General features: G+C 34.8%; 1 protein-coding gene across 1 annotated transcript; it reads left to right on the plus strand.

Annotated features, from left to right (window-relative positions):
* The first annotated feature begins 3,618 nt into the window (after positions 1-3,618).
* On the plus strand, positions 3,619-7,038 carry LOC131078196 (histone-lysine N-methyltransferase, H3 lysine-9 specific SUVH1). The gene has a single exon (XM_058015856.2). The coding sequence runs from the start codon at positions 4,505-4,507 to the stop codon at positions 6,842-6,844; it is 2,340 nt and encodes a 779-aa protein (XP_057871839.2). The 5' UTR covers positions 3,619-4,504; the 3' UTR covers positions 6,845-7,038.
* The last annotated feature ends 11,213 nt before the right edge of the window (positions 7,039-18,251 follow it).

Below are 18,251 nucleotides of genomic sequence, written 5' to 3' on the forward strand. Positions count from 1 at the left end.
AAAATAAAGGGCCAATAATTCTTATTTTGGTTAGGTTGGATTTCACTTGTTTTATTTCAAGGGTTTTACATTAAATTTGAACAAGAGAATATAAGATAAAGTAGATGCAACAAAATTGAAATTATTCAAGTTTATATGCACTTGTGAGCCTACCAATAATGCTTTGTCTAAACGCGAAAAATAGGGTCCATGAGGCTCAATTGATAATATTTTTCTATAATGACACTTGAATCTAGATTGGAATGGTGCTAGGAGGCTATAAGATAACATTAATAAACTTTGGGCTCATGTCACTATTGATGATAATATAGTTGCACTTTCTAAAGGATGATAGCATTGAAATAAACCAAAAGTTGATAATTCCTAGATGTAATTATTTAAATGAAGATGAGGTTTTTTGTCCTTGAATTTATTCCTTGCTAACGAGTTTTCTCAAGAGAATTAGGAAATGTTTAACAAAACCATTAACAAGTTCTACAAGAGAGTATATAAAACCATGTCATTATGTGAAGAACCACTCAAGTAGATGGATACTATTTCATAGTTCTTGAAAAGAGTTTACCTATCAACTTGTCATCAATAAACAATACAAGCACATAGTAGTGAAAATAAAAATTCAAGTCATAGGGTCTCCTTTGCCATTATAAAACTCAAAACAAGGAAGCACAAATCATATGGGGAATGAATAAAAAAGAACATGAGAAAAGGAATTGTATAACAACTCTAAAGATAGGTTCTTGTTAGGGCTAGTGTTAAGGTGAGTTTTGACTTCACTCAAATCCTTAGTGATGTTATTGAGGGAAAATTAGGATTAGTTAGATGAGGTAACTAGATTATTTGTAGTAAGTATATGGGTGTAAATGGAATGAGATGAGAGATTCATGACCATGTCAGTTATATTTGGGGTGTTTGTGGAGGGTGGGATGAGATTAAGGCATGAAAGAGATATGCATGAATATATTATGGGTAATTATGGAAGGATGACTATAGGAGACAAGGGGAGTGGTAGGCGGCAAGTTAGGATGGAAAATTGGATCCAAAATGAGAGAGAACAAAATAGTAGGATAAATAGGAAGTGTGAGAGATTGGGAGCATTAATGAAGTAGGGTGAAAATCTATGTGAGTGAGATAAGAGATCATGGGATTCAAACATCAATGCAAGCATTACCATCTAAATAGCTAATGAATTTGAGAATATTCATTCCATATTCTTTAGTCATAAGAAGATATTTAAGCTCATCAAGCTAGAATGATAGCCCCATATAATCTAAATTTATAGTTTAATTCTGCTAAATATTGTAACTTGGCAATCATTTTGTGACTCTTTTGATTTTATATCAATTCATAATGAGAATCACGATCATAGGTTTCATTGAGAATGATTAACTTGTAGTGATTCTTTAAATGATGAGAACATTGAGGACAACCATTTGAATAGAAGGGTTTAGTCTTGTAATTCAATTAAGAGGACTTAAGTATCTCAAAATGTTTTTTAGCATGTAAGGTTGAAATGAATTTAGGATAACAATATTTTACAATGAAAAGATAGTGAATATCCAATTGCAAAGTAGATGAAAGATAACCTAGGCCAAGGTTCTAGGTGGTGTAAGAATGCTAGGTTCACCAAAAACTAAGTGTTGGTAAAAACAAAATGCTTTTTCTTACTCTTCTATATCAACATAAATGAAATTAAGTGATACAAACTAATCAATGATAATTTAAATCTAAAAAATAATAATTATAATTGAAGTAAATGGAGAAAGATTGGGAAAGCTTATTTGATTTGGATTGACCTTGCTATAGATTGGTTTGAACTTTGAGTTAGAAGATTTGAAATTGGGATTGAGATGTTGTTCTATTGTCAAAATGTGATTTCCTTTATATGCAATGATTTTTATTATTACTGAATAGGCCACATTGTGTAGCATAGTCTTGAAGTAGGGTGTAGTGCATAATCTAAATGGTACAACCTAGTCATCTATAGATTCTAGTCTTTTGACTTCATTAGCCATTATATTTTGATCTTGCTTATGAATTTTGTTTGTGCTTAAAAACATGATCTAGGATTTGTTTCAAAAAAAAAGAAAAAGTTGTTGTCTTTTTTTGGTGGTAGTCAAGCCCATGATAAAGGAAAAAATGTCACGTGCATGCCTAACAAACTACTTAAATGTAGAATATGACATACTAGTTGAATAGTTTAGTGATCAAATGCATAAATATGAATTTAAATGCTCTTGAAGTGGATTTTTTGTATTATATTTGAAAATTTTAATTGATTTAAGAGACATCCTTAAATACATGATTAAGTTCACCACTTTGAAATATTCTATTCACCACAAGAGCTAATGGGGTTATAATTAATTTTACAAAAGGGTAGACTCTAGGATGTGAAAGTGAAGTTGAATTTGGAGATCTAGGCCATGCCACACAAATTAGTCCTCTTTAGCAAAAGGTTGTGGAATGTGCAATGGTCTAGGCTAAGGTGGTCTACAATGGCAAACAATCAATGGATGGTACAAGGAATTGATTTATACACCAAACAAATCAAATTAAGTGTTACAAGTATGCATTTATGACATATGTGCAAAATGACATAAAAGGAAGGTGTAGAAGTGCAAGGTATGCACTTTTATCCCTTACATTAAGCATGCAAATGAGATTTATCTCTCAAATATCTAATATTATGTTGAATTGATTTTCCATTAATGTTGATTCCATAATAACTTTCTTTGTGAATACTTAATAACTATATAACTTTGATCTATGAAAGGGGTATCTAACATAAATTGAAACTTAGATAAATGAAAGAAATTGTGGCTTGTTTTTGGTTAAGCGGGGTAGAAAATCATGTTTTTTTAGGTTTCCTTTAAATCTTGATTGATCAAATAGACCCCATTAACTTGAAATTTGGTTTACCTCATCTAGTTGTAATCACTTTTTTATGTTCTTGTGGTACATGCCATGACAAAACATATATGAATGGTAAATATATGAAAATGAATAACTTGTAAAAGAAAAACACTCTTTATCAACATCGCAATTATGCCTTTGACATTTTGTCCACATTTCTTCTTTTCTTGTACCAATATGTGCATTACCGTCTCCTATGAGCTCTAATGCAATAGACATTTTACCTACATTTTTACCTTCCTTGCCCACCTCTTTACACCTATCCTCTCCTACATAATGAGTGCAATAGATATTTTGTCCACATTTCTACTTTCCTTACAACGATATTTACACCTACCCCTTTAGTACATAATTGATATATTTTATTTTTGACACTTTTTATTGTCTCATCCTCCCAACATTACTATGTTCCCTATCACTGTACCCCTTGCATGATGACCAAATGGTGGCTAAGGTAATGAAGTAATGATGGTCCTTTTCATTTCAAGTGGATTAAATAAGGCATTAACCTTTGGTATCCAATGTAATTTTTTTTTTAATTTTAATTTTTAGTTTTAAACCTTTTTAGCAAATAATAGAGGGATCTCGGTAGATTTTTTTAGTATTTAGAAAAAATAACTAAAAAAATAACACAAATCAAATAAACCTGAAAAAATTTGGTAGTGTTGGGAAATACCCATCACACGAAGTATTATTATTCATTACATATTGAACATGTGAAGTAATTTTCAGACGCATAGGGTGACGAAAGCATTCTAAGTCCCGAGACCCGAGTTCGAATCCCGCCAACAAAAAATCAGGTTCTTGATGCGCACGAGCTTCGGGTTTATTTTTTCCATGTGATTTCGACGCCATCGATTGTGGGTTCAAGTCTGATTAAGTACGTTATCCTTCTGACAGCGAATCTGTGGAGCCGGATAACTGGAAATTTCGTTTAAAGAACTGCATATCTGTAGTAAATCACATAGGAAATTACCAAATTAAGTCACATACGTAAATTTCAGAGCACGGAAAGGGAAAAGAAAATCGAAATTAAAAATTCAAGGTCTTGGAATTGCTGTGCCCATTTCCAAGGTGTTTAAAGCTCGAGAAACGAGCGTGGTCTAAGTGTGTGTATGGCCACGGTTTTTTGCATACCTACATCTTTCGATTGCATATGGCACCGAAATTGTCCTTTCTTTTAAATTATTTTTGGCCCTGGTATTAAAGATGCGAGCTGCAGAGGCACAATTTTAAGGTGGGTTTATATGGATCGAATGTCAGCCTCTGCAATGGCGTTGGGTGGTTAGTACTTTTTTATTCTTGTTTATTCAATCTGTTGTTGTTCAATTTCGGGTCAGAAAGCTTGCAAGAAAGTAAAATTGGGATCTCGAAACCTACATGGAAACAGAGCATAGGAAATTCGCAATCTTATAACTTGCAAGAAAGTGGCGTAGCGTAGAGAGTTCCTAGGAAATTTGCAAAAAACTGTGACCAAGTAGGTAGAGGGAAGGATTTCGAGGAAACTTGTAAGCATGAAACACTAGAGCAGAGTGCAGGGTTTCTAGGGTTTTGATAGCTATTAGAGTTTTCTTTGAATTAAAAATTGGAAGCCATGAATTCTCATGGCAAGCCCTCGGGCTCGGAATCGGGCCCCCCTGTTTTAGACGTGGCCCCCTTGCGGGCCCTTCCTCCCATGTTTCCTCCGCCTGCTCCACCTGGTTGCGCTCCTTTCATTTACATGTCGCCCTTTTCGCCTCTTGCCTCTCAATTTGCAGCTGCAGGCGGGGTTTCCCATATGAATCCACCTGCCCTTGATCCTGTGGAGGCACAGAGGAAACTAGAGCAGGAAATTGCAAGCAAGGAGAAACGGGCTCAGCGGTCTGCGGTTCGGAATTTTCTGAGAAATTGTGGCAAAAGCAACAGTAATATTGACAATTCTGTAGGGAATGGTTCTGTAAGAAATGGTCCTGTAAGCAACGATCCTGTAGGCAATGCGGAGCAACCTTTGGAGAATAATGTCATTTTTCTTGATGCCCAGAAAAAGACAACGCCAAGGGTTAATCAGGGTGTACCAAAGAGTGAGGTTTTTGATCAGGAGGATACCATTACAAAGGCAGCACCTATAGCTAAACGGGATGTGCCAAAGAGTGAGCTTAGTGCTCAGGCGGTTGGCTTTACAACCCCCCAGAACCCCAAGATTACTAAAACTCCCAAAACCCTCAGAACCCCTAAAACCCCCAAAATCCCAGGTTCAGCCAAGGACAAAAATTTGGGGGAAGAGGAAACTTCAGTTGGCACAGAGTCATCAAATGGTAAGAAGCGAAGAAAACGTTCAGAGTACAGGGCTAAGGGCACAATTGTATTCCGGGCACCAGAGGGAGGAGATGGACAAACTTCAGCTGCTTTGGACAGGAAGATGGTGAGGAGGGCTCTTATCATTTATGATTCGCTGCGGCGGAAACTAGTTCAGGATGATGAGGCCTGCAAGGAAGTACCCGCGAGTGGTAGCTGTAAGAGGCCTGACCTTAAAGCAGGGACAATCATGATGGATAGAGGTCTCTGCATGAATAGGGATAGAAGGATCATAGGATCTGTACCTGGTGTTAATGTGGGTGACCTTTTCTACTTCAGAATGGAATTGTGTGTCATCGGCTTGCATGGGCCTGTTATGGCAGGAATCGATTACATTAATGCAAAATTCAATGAGTGGAGTGAGCCTGTGGCCACTAGCATCATTTCCTCAGGTGGTTATGAAGATGATGAGGACGATGGCGAAACACTAATATATACAGGGCAAGGGGGTAACAATTACATGACAGACAGGAAGCAAACTAATGACCAGAAGCTTGAGAGGGGTAATCTTGCATTAGAACGGAGCATGCATCATGGCATTAAGATTCGGGTGATTCGTGGCATGAAGGATGGCGGGAGTCCATCTGGTAAGACGTATTTTTATGATGGTCTGTACATGGTTCAAGAGTCATGGTTAGATAAAGGAAGATCGGGATTCAGTGTATTTAAGTATAAGTTGCAGCGTATCCAGGGCCAACCTGAGTTGGGTTCTGCGCTTTTGAGAGCAACACGGCAATGGAAATCACAACCGTCTGCAAGGCAAGGTCTTCTTCTATCAGATATGTCATTAAAGAATGAAAATGTTCCTGTTTGTCTTGTTAATAATGTTGACAATGACAAAGGGCCAGGATTTTTTGAATATATTAGAAAAGTTAGGTATTCACACTCTGTTGGCAAATTAGAGCCTTCTCAGGGTTGCGATTGTAAGAGTGGTTGTGTTCCTGGTGAAAAATGCTCTTGTATTTCTCTTAATGGAGGAGAAATGCCATACAATTCAAACGGTTATCTTGTAAAATGGAAACATTTAGTCTATGAATGTGGTGATCAATGTAGGTGTCCTGCAAGTTGTCGCAATAGAGTGTCGCAGAAAGGTTTGAAGAACCATTTGGAGGTGTTCAAAACAAATGACAGAGGCTGGGGTGTCCGTTCTTGGGACCCAATACCTGCTGGCAGCTTTGTTTGTGAATACACTGGTGAAGTATTTTCAGATAGTGATACAGAAGAAGAAGATGAAGACAATGATTATCTACTCCATGCAAACCACATGCAGAGAAACCAGATAGATTGCACAGGCACTTCTGATATTCTTTATGGAGATGCTCCTGATAAGCTTGTCCGATTTCACATTGCTATAGATGCTAGCAGAATGGGAAATGTTTCACGCTTCATGAATCATAGTTGCTCTCCTAATCTATTTCATCAGGCTGTTGTTTATGATTATCATGATACCCAGTTCCCACACATTATGCTTTTTGCTATGGAAAATATTCCCCCACTGAGAGAGCTTACATTTGATTATAGTGCATCCCATAACAGAAAATCTGGAAAAATAAAGGCATGCTTGTGTGGAGCATCTGGTTGTAGGGGGAAGTTTTGTTAGGGTTCTTGTGGTGGGTATGTTTTGAAAAAGCAAATAACTCTCTATATACTTTTTTTTGAGAATCAAGATTCTTTGCGCCATAATGTAATAGAAAATGGTGAAAGCTTAAAGTATTATCATAATGTATAAGCAATTGAATGAAGGCCCGTGTATATCTTTCCTAAATTGTTAGTTATGATTGCCATTGTTAATGAGTATAGTTATACGTCAATTTTAAATAAACCATGTATTTAGCGAATCAAGGCTGTGGATTATGCAGTCAGTTCCTTCATATCCCAGAATTTTGTGTATGCATGTTGTAGTTTTTAATTCAGTTATGTTGCTCAAAACTTAAGAAATAAACTTTACACCACTCTGATTTAAGGAAGTTGCTTATAACACCTTAACATATTTTAATGGTGGGGTTCTCTTAAGTCACAAATACTACTGCAGTCATACAAGGTAATAGCAAAGTAGTGTACACTATCATATTAGGAGGCATCTGTCTATCATTTCTTTTTTGTTATGGAAACCTAATTTCTGAAGATACAATTCTTCATGTTCCTCAGTTTCAAGTGCATTTTCTACTGGTAAATGTTCCTATATGATGACATATTCATCTGTGGTGTTTTTACCTAGAAGAGAATGCTACGGTCAAACAAGGCCATTCACTTGAAAGATCTCTGTCTACTCATCTGATGTTGTAAAACACATTAAAAAGGATCGATATTTGTAGCTAGAAACTTGAGGTGCTTTCTACCTCTTTTATATCTTTGGACTGTACCTGCCCTTTTGTGTTCTGTATCGTACATGACAACATGAATAAATGGAATAATCGATTTCCTTTTGCATTTATTCAAAATTTTGTTAGGTTCATGACACAACAAATTTAATGGGTGCTTTGTGTTTTTTCGAAGTAACTTAGAAAATAAAATACACTTGTCATATATGTACTCGGTGGAAATGTTCTTGAAATTGCCTCCTTTTGTGTTTAATGTCTGCAACCTATCGGAGGTAGAAATTTCCATTTTGTTTTCTTTAATTTAGAATCGACAGGTCCTGTAATTTGGGTATATGTGGAGGACATTATATTTTCCATGGTGGACATAGAGGATCATCAAAACACACTTTCTTGCAAATATGTTGCTTTTTAATATTTTTGCTCTCATTACATTTTTATTTTTTTTAAATGAAGATATCTCCGATATCTAATTTATTTTTATTTATTTCAATATTTTCCAAGGGTTAGCTCCACATATTACCTGATTTGTCATGCAGTTGTAATAATGGAATTATGTATGCAGCTATTATAGATCATCAATCTTGTAAAATAAAACAATCTTAATACTCAGTTCTGCTGAAGTGGCCCCAAACACATTACATTTCTTTATTCACAAGGCAATTTTTGCTCAACAAGCCAGATTGTCGATTCTATGAAAAATCTTAGCAGTTATAAAGGCCGTATGATCGCTGTTATTAACTATGGGTGAATATCACAACCTTGACCAGCAACCAGCCACAATCCATATTGATCATGCATATGAATCTCAGGTATTAAATATGTGAAGCATCGCCTTCACCAGTGACCAGCCACAATCCATATTGATCATGCATATGAATCACAGGTATTAAATATGAGCAACCCAACCTTGACCAGCAATAACTCATTGAATCGCCACACATTTATGTCAAAAATAATCGGCTATACTCAGCCCTGCTAACCCTACCAGTCAGCCTGCTTATGCTAGCCGCTTACTGTATTAATGATGGCACTTTAAGAGCCGCCCAGATCATTGAGAGGAATGGTGCTATGAAAGCTGCCTATGATGTGAGCATTGACACTGCCAAAAGCAATCCTTGCCTCCAGAAATAAATTGACTCCAGAAGTATTATGGCTGCAACTGCACAGAGTCAGCCTTGGAAATATATGAGTTTCAGGTGTTAATGGAAGATAACATGTAGGCACAAGGTCACGAGGTCTAGTCTTACCCCTCTCATGTGGCACTTGAGGGTGTGTCATGCCAGCAGCACTGGTCATGTTAAAAAGTTTACACGGTACATTGTAGGTTATAGGGGGGCTACCTGATTATTGCAGTCTAAAATTAAAGTGAACTTATTTTATATTTTCATTTTTTTAAGGCCCTATTGGCTGTTTATTATAATTTTATTCCATTTCCTTAGTGCAAGATTCTCAAAACACATGGAAATTGTATGATAGGTATTTTGGGTTTCAACTTGGCTTGATTTCAAAAAAGGGTACATTATAGATATTTTCTGGTTTCTTTTGTTACCATTGACGTGCCTATGTGCCTATCTTTGGTATCAAAGGTGTCTTGTTGATTCCTTCTCATGTGTATGCTATATTATTTACTTCACTTTTCTTTTTAAGGTAACACCTGCAAATTAAATAACATAATAATAGAAAGAATCATCCGATCTTTAAGGGAAGCTGTACCACACATATTGGGTTGACAAAAGAGCTGGTAGCGAGAAGAATTTGGTGTTTCTGATGAGGAAATAATCACACATCTTTGTAATGTTCAAAGAAATTGATAAGAAATTAAATGTGACTGAGAAGTGTTCATACCAATATGAGATACAAACATGTAATGTAACTAAATCCATAAGCTTACAAGTCTGTCCAACATACGCAAATACAGGTGCAAATTTCTTTGTAGGTGTATTTCAGAATTGCTGAATATTTTCATCAGCATATTTGAAACTCTGTTTAAATGTTTCCAGGATTTTCATACTTACTGACCTAGCATAATTGTTTTGATATGATGTGTGTCATTCATATTTTGTGTGTATACATGCATGCGGATATTTTAAATATTTACATTTGTTTTTTGTAAAATGAATATGGGGTCTGGATGGTTTGATTTTAAAAATAATGTCAATGAAATAACACCATTAGTTTTCTACAGGGGATTAGTTGGGTGGATATCATTTTCCTTTTAGCAACTGATCTGGTTTAATTGACATTCTTAAGTGCATTCTTGCATGTTTTTAATTTTTTGGAAAATATATTGTCAGATTTTGTTGGGGGCAGTAATTGATTTCATTGTAGATTACAATTCTTGACATTACTGTTAGGATATGGAAGTGTTTTACACATGCACACATGGTGATATCTGAAATCCGTCGTTCTAATATTTTTTGTATTTGATGATTATTATACATAACTAGACATTATCTGACCTGCATGTTACACGTATAGATACATGGTGCAGTAAATGAGTGTTTGGTGACATGAAGCTGAGACTCAGGGTTCATTGAGCTCATGAGAAATGAGATCAGATTAGGACAATCATTGAGCAGTGTGACAGGTCAGAGGGATTGACAATTATAATTGCAAATATGAAATATAAAAAAGTGAAATTGCATGGAGAAGTTACTTTCATACGTTTGAACTTAAATCTTTGGATGCTTCACTAATATCTTTTGTCAGTGAGTTATACTGGAATCATAGCAACTGCAAGAGCAATGTGATGAAAAATGGTGTGAGGAAATTGTGGATGATAAACAGATTTTCCATATATATATATATTGGTGTGAGGATGTTGTGGATGATAAGCAGATTTTCCATATATATATATATAAGTTTTTTTTCAAATTTTTTGACAAACACCAAGGTTACAAAATGAAAAGTAATTTTCAGGGTTTTACTGAACAACTTTTTAAAATAAGTATATTAATACATATTAAAGTTCTAAGGTCCTCACTATTTGAATATGGTTTGTCTGAATGGCACCGCCCTACATACTCTACTAAACAACATTGTCGTGTTGTGATATTGCTATCAGGATTCAACATTGTCATGGATTGAATTGTTGATTTTTATGAATCACAAACTAAAAGCATGAATAGCAAGTGCAAAAAAAATGACAATGGGCGAGTGAGCGGTGAAGACTTTGGGCAACTTCATCTTTTATCTATCTTTTATGTTTTCCAAATGCTAAATACTTGTAGGAGAATCCATGTTAATTACGGATGTCAAAATTTGCAAGAGAAGAGGAAATTACTCATTCTGGGAGAGTTTGAATCAGTTAGGAAGTGGGAGATAATATGTATTGAAAAATGATTTAAAAGGCAAAAGAGTAAAGGTTGTTTTTGGCTTGCACCAGATAGAAAAGAAACCTTTTTATTTTTCCCTTTATATGGCATAAATTTTTTTAAATAGCGTTTTTCTCTATTTAAAAGAAATTCCCATACTTTTTGCTATTAGATTCTAATCAATTAAAAAAAAATTCTTTCCTTTGGTTGAGAAAGATTTTTGGTACTATGGAAAAAAGAGCTCGGTATGGTATGTTGCATGCCTTGGCTGGAAAAGGCTGGAGGGAAATAATATAAGGACATAACAGAGTAAGAGTAACAATAAGTGAGTACATAAGTTAATGGAAAATGGACTTTTTCTTTATTTTTTATGAAAATTTCAACGTTTTTTTTATTTCCCATATCTTTTGCAATTCGATTCCAATCAATTGAAAAAATCTTTATCCTTTGGTTTTCAAAGTTCCTGAGAAAGATTTTTATTACATCATGGTGCAAAGAATTTCAATTGTCAAGAAGCCCAGCCTTTATGGTAACAGAAACCACAGGACAGACAACAGCCCTGAGCTGTTGAGTTTCTTGAAACTATTACAAGAACTGAACCATTTTTGCAGTTTTCGTACCGGTTTGCTGTGTTTTTTTGGCATTAGCATGATCTTGCCATTTGTTTGGCTTCTTGAAGCATAGTTGATAATTGCAATAGATGTCTAAGTACATCTGATAAGTTCACTGCTTAATTTCATCACATACTGAACAAATGCACTCTTCCCGTGATTCTTTTGAATTGTGCAGCGGTGTCACTCCTAAATCGTCATCTTAATTGACTTAGAGTATATCCTACAATAACTTATTTTCTGTTGTGTTTTATGTTTCCTGACAGAAGACTTCTCTATTATGCTTATTACGTTGCTCTTTTCTTTATGGCTATACACATTCTTCATGGATGTACCTGTTGCTAACGATAATGATGCTTGGCTTTTAGTAAATCTTTGTTGCATTGCCATATAATGGCACTCTGCCCCAGAAATTTTCTATGAATTTACATTTTAGAAAATTTCTGGGCTCATTATGTGCTAACTGACATACATATTTGTCTGTACACATCCTTCATGGATGCATCTTCTGCAAACAATCATGGTGCCTGACTTGGAAGAAATCTTTGTTTCATTGCTTTGGCAGTCCACCTTAGAAATTTTCTGTGTCAACAACCATCATAGAAAATTAACGTGCTTATTATCTGCTTACTGATATACATATTTGTGTTTCTTATTTTCGATCAGTCCTTAATAGTTCTTTTGTTCCTTTCCATTGGTGGGATGTCAATTTAGAACATCCTGCTGTCAAAGAAACATGATTGTATTTACTTGAGGGAAAGCTAATTTTGATTTTGGCCGTCTCATGATAATCTTATCAACAATATTTATTGAAAAACCCCCAAATACTCATGGGATTCTGCCTTCCAGTTTTCAAGTCATTTCATAAGACAAGTGGCACTAGATACCAAGCAGGTGGTCCGTATGTCACAAATTCAACAGCTTTATATTTATTACCTTGTTTCCACTCAGACAATTGAGTTATTTTTCTCTGTTCTTTCCAAGCTAACTGTTTTTAGAGTACTTGTTTTTGACAATAACAGTAATTCCAATTTTAAGTACACCAGTAAGAATATGTACATCTTTAATGGAGGAGACTTACGGATTCCTTTTTACTGGGAGTCATGGTATATTGTGCAAGTGTTCGTAGAAAATCTGCTTTTTACATCCTTCGAGGTGTGCCCATATATTTTCATGCAGCATTCTGATAGATGTTCTTTTTACCATAAATAACAGTTCCCCCACTCCCAAACTTTTTGCGAGGTCATGTATATTATAATTGGTATTGGTACAAGGGACATTGTTGTCTCATGTCGATGCCCAAATTTGTTTCTCTTTTATGTACTTTTATTACAAATTTATATGATGTAAATATTGATTTCATTTCCCTACCATTTTGTTTTACATTTGTCTAGGACCTTAATGGATTGGATGAAACAGGGGACAAAAGATAAACTTTATCCCAGCTCCTCTTATAGAATGGTGTCGATTGTCAAAATATGTTATTTATCTCTATTGTTAGTTCTCAAACTTTACTGCCTTTTCTCTATAGTTTTCTTATTAAATTTTAGCACCTGTTGGAATGTAAATGCTTCGTAGTTATGATTCAGTCATTAGATAAACCATTTTTGTTACCTACAACTGTTTTGGTAAGTGCAATTTGCAGTTCTCTTGTCAAGTGCTGCTTATAATTGAGATGCCCAACACCCCTTATTTGAGTAGATATAGCTATCATTTTCTCTCTTGGTGGTTTTTACCTAATCATTAGTAGCAATGCATATCTGTTTCTATTAATAAAGCTCAAATCTCCTAAATGTCTTTTGCCTCCTTTGCATCTAGGTTTAAGATCTCTACTTAAACTATTTGACACTATTACAATGCATTTTGAGCAGTGTTCTATGTCTTGTTCATGGAAATCCTGCTGTTATTCTGGATTCCTTTGACAGGTTCTTGAAAAATGAAACCTTAATTTTTTCATGTTATGTTTGGTCTTGTAGTATTTGGCAAGTTGTTTTCTTTGGTGTTCTCATGTTGTGGAAAAAGATCGTGAGGCTTCTAAGAGGGTGAGCAGGCAGTATATTCTAGATAGGATACTACTATTATTGGTAGCGAGTAAAATACTCTTTATTAACATTATTGAGGTCATCAACTTTGCTTTGTGATTGAGCTGCTTGGACCTCTCTAGACAGATGGTTAGGTGTATGCGATCTGAATGGATTATTCAAATACAAATCCAGTGATACTGCCAAGCCCATTTTTATTGTCTGTGGCAATGCCAACTCGGGTTTCAGAGTCTGCAGTACTTTCAAACACTCTTGTTTTGCAAAATCTCCAGGATCGCTAATTAATCTCCACCAAATGTTGTAAACAAATCCCTAATGGTGTGAGGCAAGCTAGGAAGATTAAACGTAGTACCATCCAAGCTTGCACCCAAACATATGTGGTCTTCATCATTGGCTTTGTAATGATTCCAAATACATATATACCTAACTGTTAAGGTCCACTCATAATGCTTGGTATCAACGGATGTTAATGACATAGCTACATTGTATTAGAACGGGAAGACCCCCTATATGACCTGAGAGGTTGCTCTTGTGGGGTCAAGGGGAAGCACCCCATGGAAGGTAGCACCCCATGGAAGGTAGGGCAACAACCCATGAGCTAGGTTGAACTGTTACATTTACACTATGCAGCTCAACTGGCAAAAGGTAAAGAGTAACGTGGAAGCATAACAGTTTCAACTTAACAATTTCTATAGCTTACATAGCATTTTAACATAATTTATACATATCTACATCTGCTTTTAATTTATTGAAACAATGCAAATAAATACAAAGAGAGAGAACAGTCAATTGATTGTAAAGAGAGACAATAACAATGACATAAAAGGCTACTTTAACAAAACATCAATCTCCAAAACAGTCAACTCCTAGCTAGATCTAGACAAACTATACGACCAGCCAAAAGCCCAACAGTCAATTGATTGTGAAGAGAGATAATAACAATGACATAAAAGGCTACTTTAACAAAACAGCAATCTCCAAAACAGTCAACTCATAGCTAGATCAAGACCAACTATACAACCAGGCAAAAGCTCATTGGCATGGCCTATAGAAATGGAACGTTGAGAGACAGAAAATAAGATCTAACTCTGAATTCAAAGAGTCCTTGCAGCTGACTAGAGCATTGAATGTATTTATGTAGTTGTAGAATTTATAGTTTAATTATGTCTAAAAGATTGCTGGTCTTAGCTTGCTCCTTAGTGGCCCCTTTTAGCTGAAAATAAAACAATACAATTTGGATCAGTATGTCTAAGTAAAACTTTAGTACTGCTGACTCCTGGTGAACCAAATGACTTGGAAATACAGCCAAACACCTTCTTTTTCATATATTAAACAAACAGTCCATCTTATGGTATACATGCTTTCATTCTCTAGGAATCCATTATGGCATTGGATCGGCTTGAAACAACAAAACTTCTGTTTTGTGATATGCTATCTTTGATCTCAAAATAGAATAGTATAAGTTTAGACCTCCAACATGTTACTAATTCCCTTTTCAAAATTTTGTAAAAATATTGCTGTCATGAACAAAATGTGAACTAATCACCATCTTATTGTTAGGGATGGAAATAACCTTAATCAAATTCAAGGGGTATGCAACAAGTAACCAAGAGCATCAACAATAAGAACATAGAGGAAAGGAGCTTAGGGACGACCTTCCCTGATAGAATGATTCGAAGGAAAATGATCAGACAACAAATTATTAATTACCAATTGAGCATCAATATCTTTGAATACCATTTGAACAAGCTTACATAATTTGGAACCAAAATCCAACTATTGTATCATCTTGAGAATAAAACTTTAACACATTCTATCATAAGCTTTATCAAGGTAAAGTTTAACAAGGATAAATTGACAATGCATTTTGTCATAATTGTTGGGCCCATTCACTAGTTTCCTAAGCCATCATTAAGTTATCAAGGATAAATCATATGCTAAGGAATCTTGTTTGTTCAGATCTAACTATTTCTTTAACCACAAGTTTTATCCTAGTAGCTAAGGCTTTAGCAATGATTTTAGAGTATGTGCAAGTAATAGGTTGCCATCCAAAGACATTGTCAACATTTTTCCCTTTTGGAAGAATTTTAATTAGACCTTTATTAGTATTAGGTGCTAATGATCCATGTTCTATAGCCCCCAATTATTAAAGGTAAAAGTGCATAATATGTGGCCACATTGCTTGATAAAATCCGATTAAGAGCCCATCAATACTAATACTTTTATTGGGTGCCATTGAAAACAAATGTTCAAGGTCTTCAATAGAAATATCGTGATCTAAAAATCAACTGTACTTAGTACCCACCTTCTTAGGAATGCAACCTTTTATAATATCTTCCAATATTTCTTGCACATCTTGCCAATGTGATTCTTCTCTAAAAGGCAACCCATAAAAATTCAAAAACAAGGCTTTTATCTCTTTCCAAATTAGTATGAACAAGACCAAAATCTTCTTGAATTGCTCCAATATACTCCTTTTTATGCTTATAATGTAAGAAATTGAAGAATCACTTGGAACATCTATTACCTTCTTAAAGTGAATGCAACCTAGTCCTAATTTAGCTCCCTAACCACTATATACGTCAAATTTATGAAGTTGAGCCTCAATCGCAATTATAGTAGTTTGAATATTAATATTATTTGGGTTTAAATTAATCAATTTGTTGGTGCATTCCAACTTCTCTTGAAGGATTTTTTCTATACATTTTCGTTACCAAGACAATCTTTTGCCAAAGTAGCATAAGAATTCAACACATTGAGAAATAGCATAGTTCCACCATTTCTTATAAGAATCGCCTTCTTTTAGCTTAGGAATAGAATTCTAGATACAAACTAGGGAAACAAAACAAGATCTTTTTAAATGTAAAATATTTAGCTTGCAAGATAGCTAAGAATCCACCCTACTTCTTTCAACACTTGAAAAAGAGCAAATAATGAGAAAATGATTTGCATAGGTAGTAGAATATTCAGTTCTAATATAATTAACAATAGATTGTTGTGTCAACTACAAGTTAGGGGATATATAAATTTGTCTAGCCTATTTAGTATTCTATCATCTCTTCCTCTACGATTGGAATAGGTGTACCAATTATGGATATGACTAGAGCATTTGTTATGAATAGGATATATTACCTCAATAATATTGCGACAATTTAGTCATTTATCAAACTCTCCCCTATTGAACTTAACATGATTTGGCTGGCTATGATCATCAAAATGTTCGACCATATTGAAATAAGCTCATATGATCTAGTGGGAACTAGGAAGCTCTTTGGCCATCCAATCCCATAACTCACATCTCTCTTTTGCATTATTAGAGGTATAAGTAGAACATGAACCAATGGGCTATCCATTGATATACATCAAGGCCCACACACAGTTGTGTGAAGGGTCCTCACCTTTATTGATACAAATTTATGTATCCATGAGCAAAACCAATAACAACCATCTCCCACCCTAGTTCATATATATTGAACAATGTTCTCTTGTGACCAAGATTTATCATTTTTGATTTATTGTTAATATTATTTATGCATATAGAACATATTCAAAGTCTCATATTTTAGTGTTGTTTCCTAGATATCTCTGTGTACCTTGAATGTGTACTTGAGTTGCCCTTCGACATGTTACAAAAATGGTGTCTCAACCTTGCATTTACATAAGGTTACTATTTATAGTAAGGTTACATTTGAGAATGAATTGGTTCTAAATTTTTCCCAAAGTTATGGATTAGCCAAATAAACATGTCGATAAATTTTTGTTGCAAGACCATGTTTGGATTTGAAGATACTAAACTTTCCATTTTTGAAAGTCGCACATAAAAGTTTTGAAGTCAATTTTGAAGGCCTTAGAGGCTCTGAAATGGTCCAAAAGTGGTCCTAATAAGTGAAGTGGGTTATTGCTTGATAGAACACTTCACAAGCTTTTTAGTGCTTCAAATAGTTCATTAATCAGATGCTTAGTTCAAAAGTTATGGTCTTAGAAAGCTGGGTCTCCTGAAAGAGGAAATATAAAAGCATGTTGGATACATTTAAGTGACTTGTAAAAGGGGGTTACACGTGTTGGTGTGTATTTTGACACATCATAGGGCATCTTAGATTGGAGCTAAGGTGGGCACCACTTTTTAGGTGGTTTTAGCTCATGACTTTGCAATACGGTTTAATGGTTTCATGTATTGTATCTCCTATGTATTAGGTGGGTGAGATGGAGGTTGTGTGTAAGAGTCTTATTACTATTGAGTTACCTCTAGATCTTTGGTTGGTGATAATTTCGTGAGAAGCTTTCTTTACAAGTATATTGTATTATGTTGTTGATTTCTGAATAATATATTGAGTGGCTTTTGGAGTGTGGGTTTTTTCTCGTGAAAGGGTTTTATGTAATGTTTCTTGCTACAATTTTATATCATATCTGGAAACCAAATTTCTTTTCAACTCAGTTTTGCAAAATATGCATAAATGGTGAAATCGGGTATACCAAAAATCTCTCCAAAATATAACTAACAAATATGAAACTCAATGCAACCAATGTAGAATCTAAAATATTTTTTTTACATGGTTTTAACATAATTTTTGTTGCTAAATACATCAAATAACAGTAATATAATTTTGCTGCAAAATACATCATATAGAACCTAAAATTTGGAGCTCAAATATAGAGATAAACAACTATGACTTCTAGATAAACTCCCCAAATCCTTAATAAATATTCTTAATAATAAAA

This window comes from Cryptomeria japonica, chromosome 10 (assembly GCF_030272615.1).
Source record: "Cryptomeria japonica chromosome 10, Sugi_1.0, whole genome shotgun sequence".
NCBI classification, from domain to species: Eukaryota; Viridiplantae; Streptophyta; class Pinopsida; order Cupressales; family Cupressaceae; genus Cryptomeria; species Cryptomeria japonica.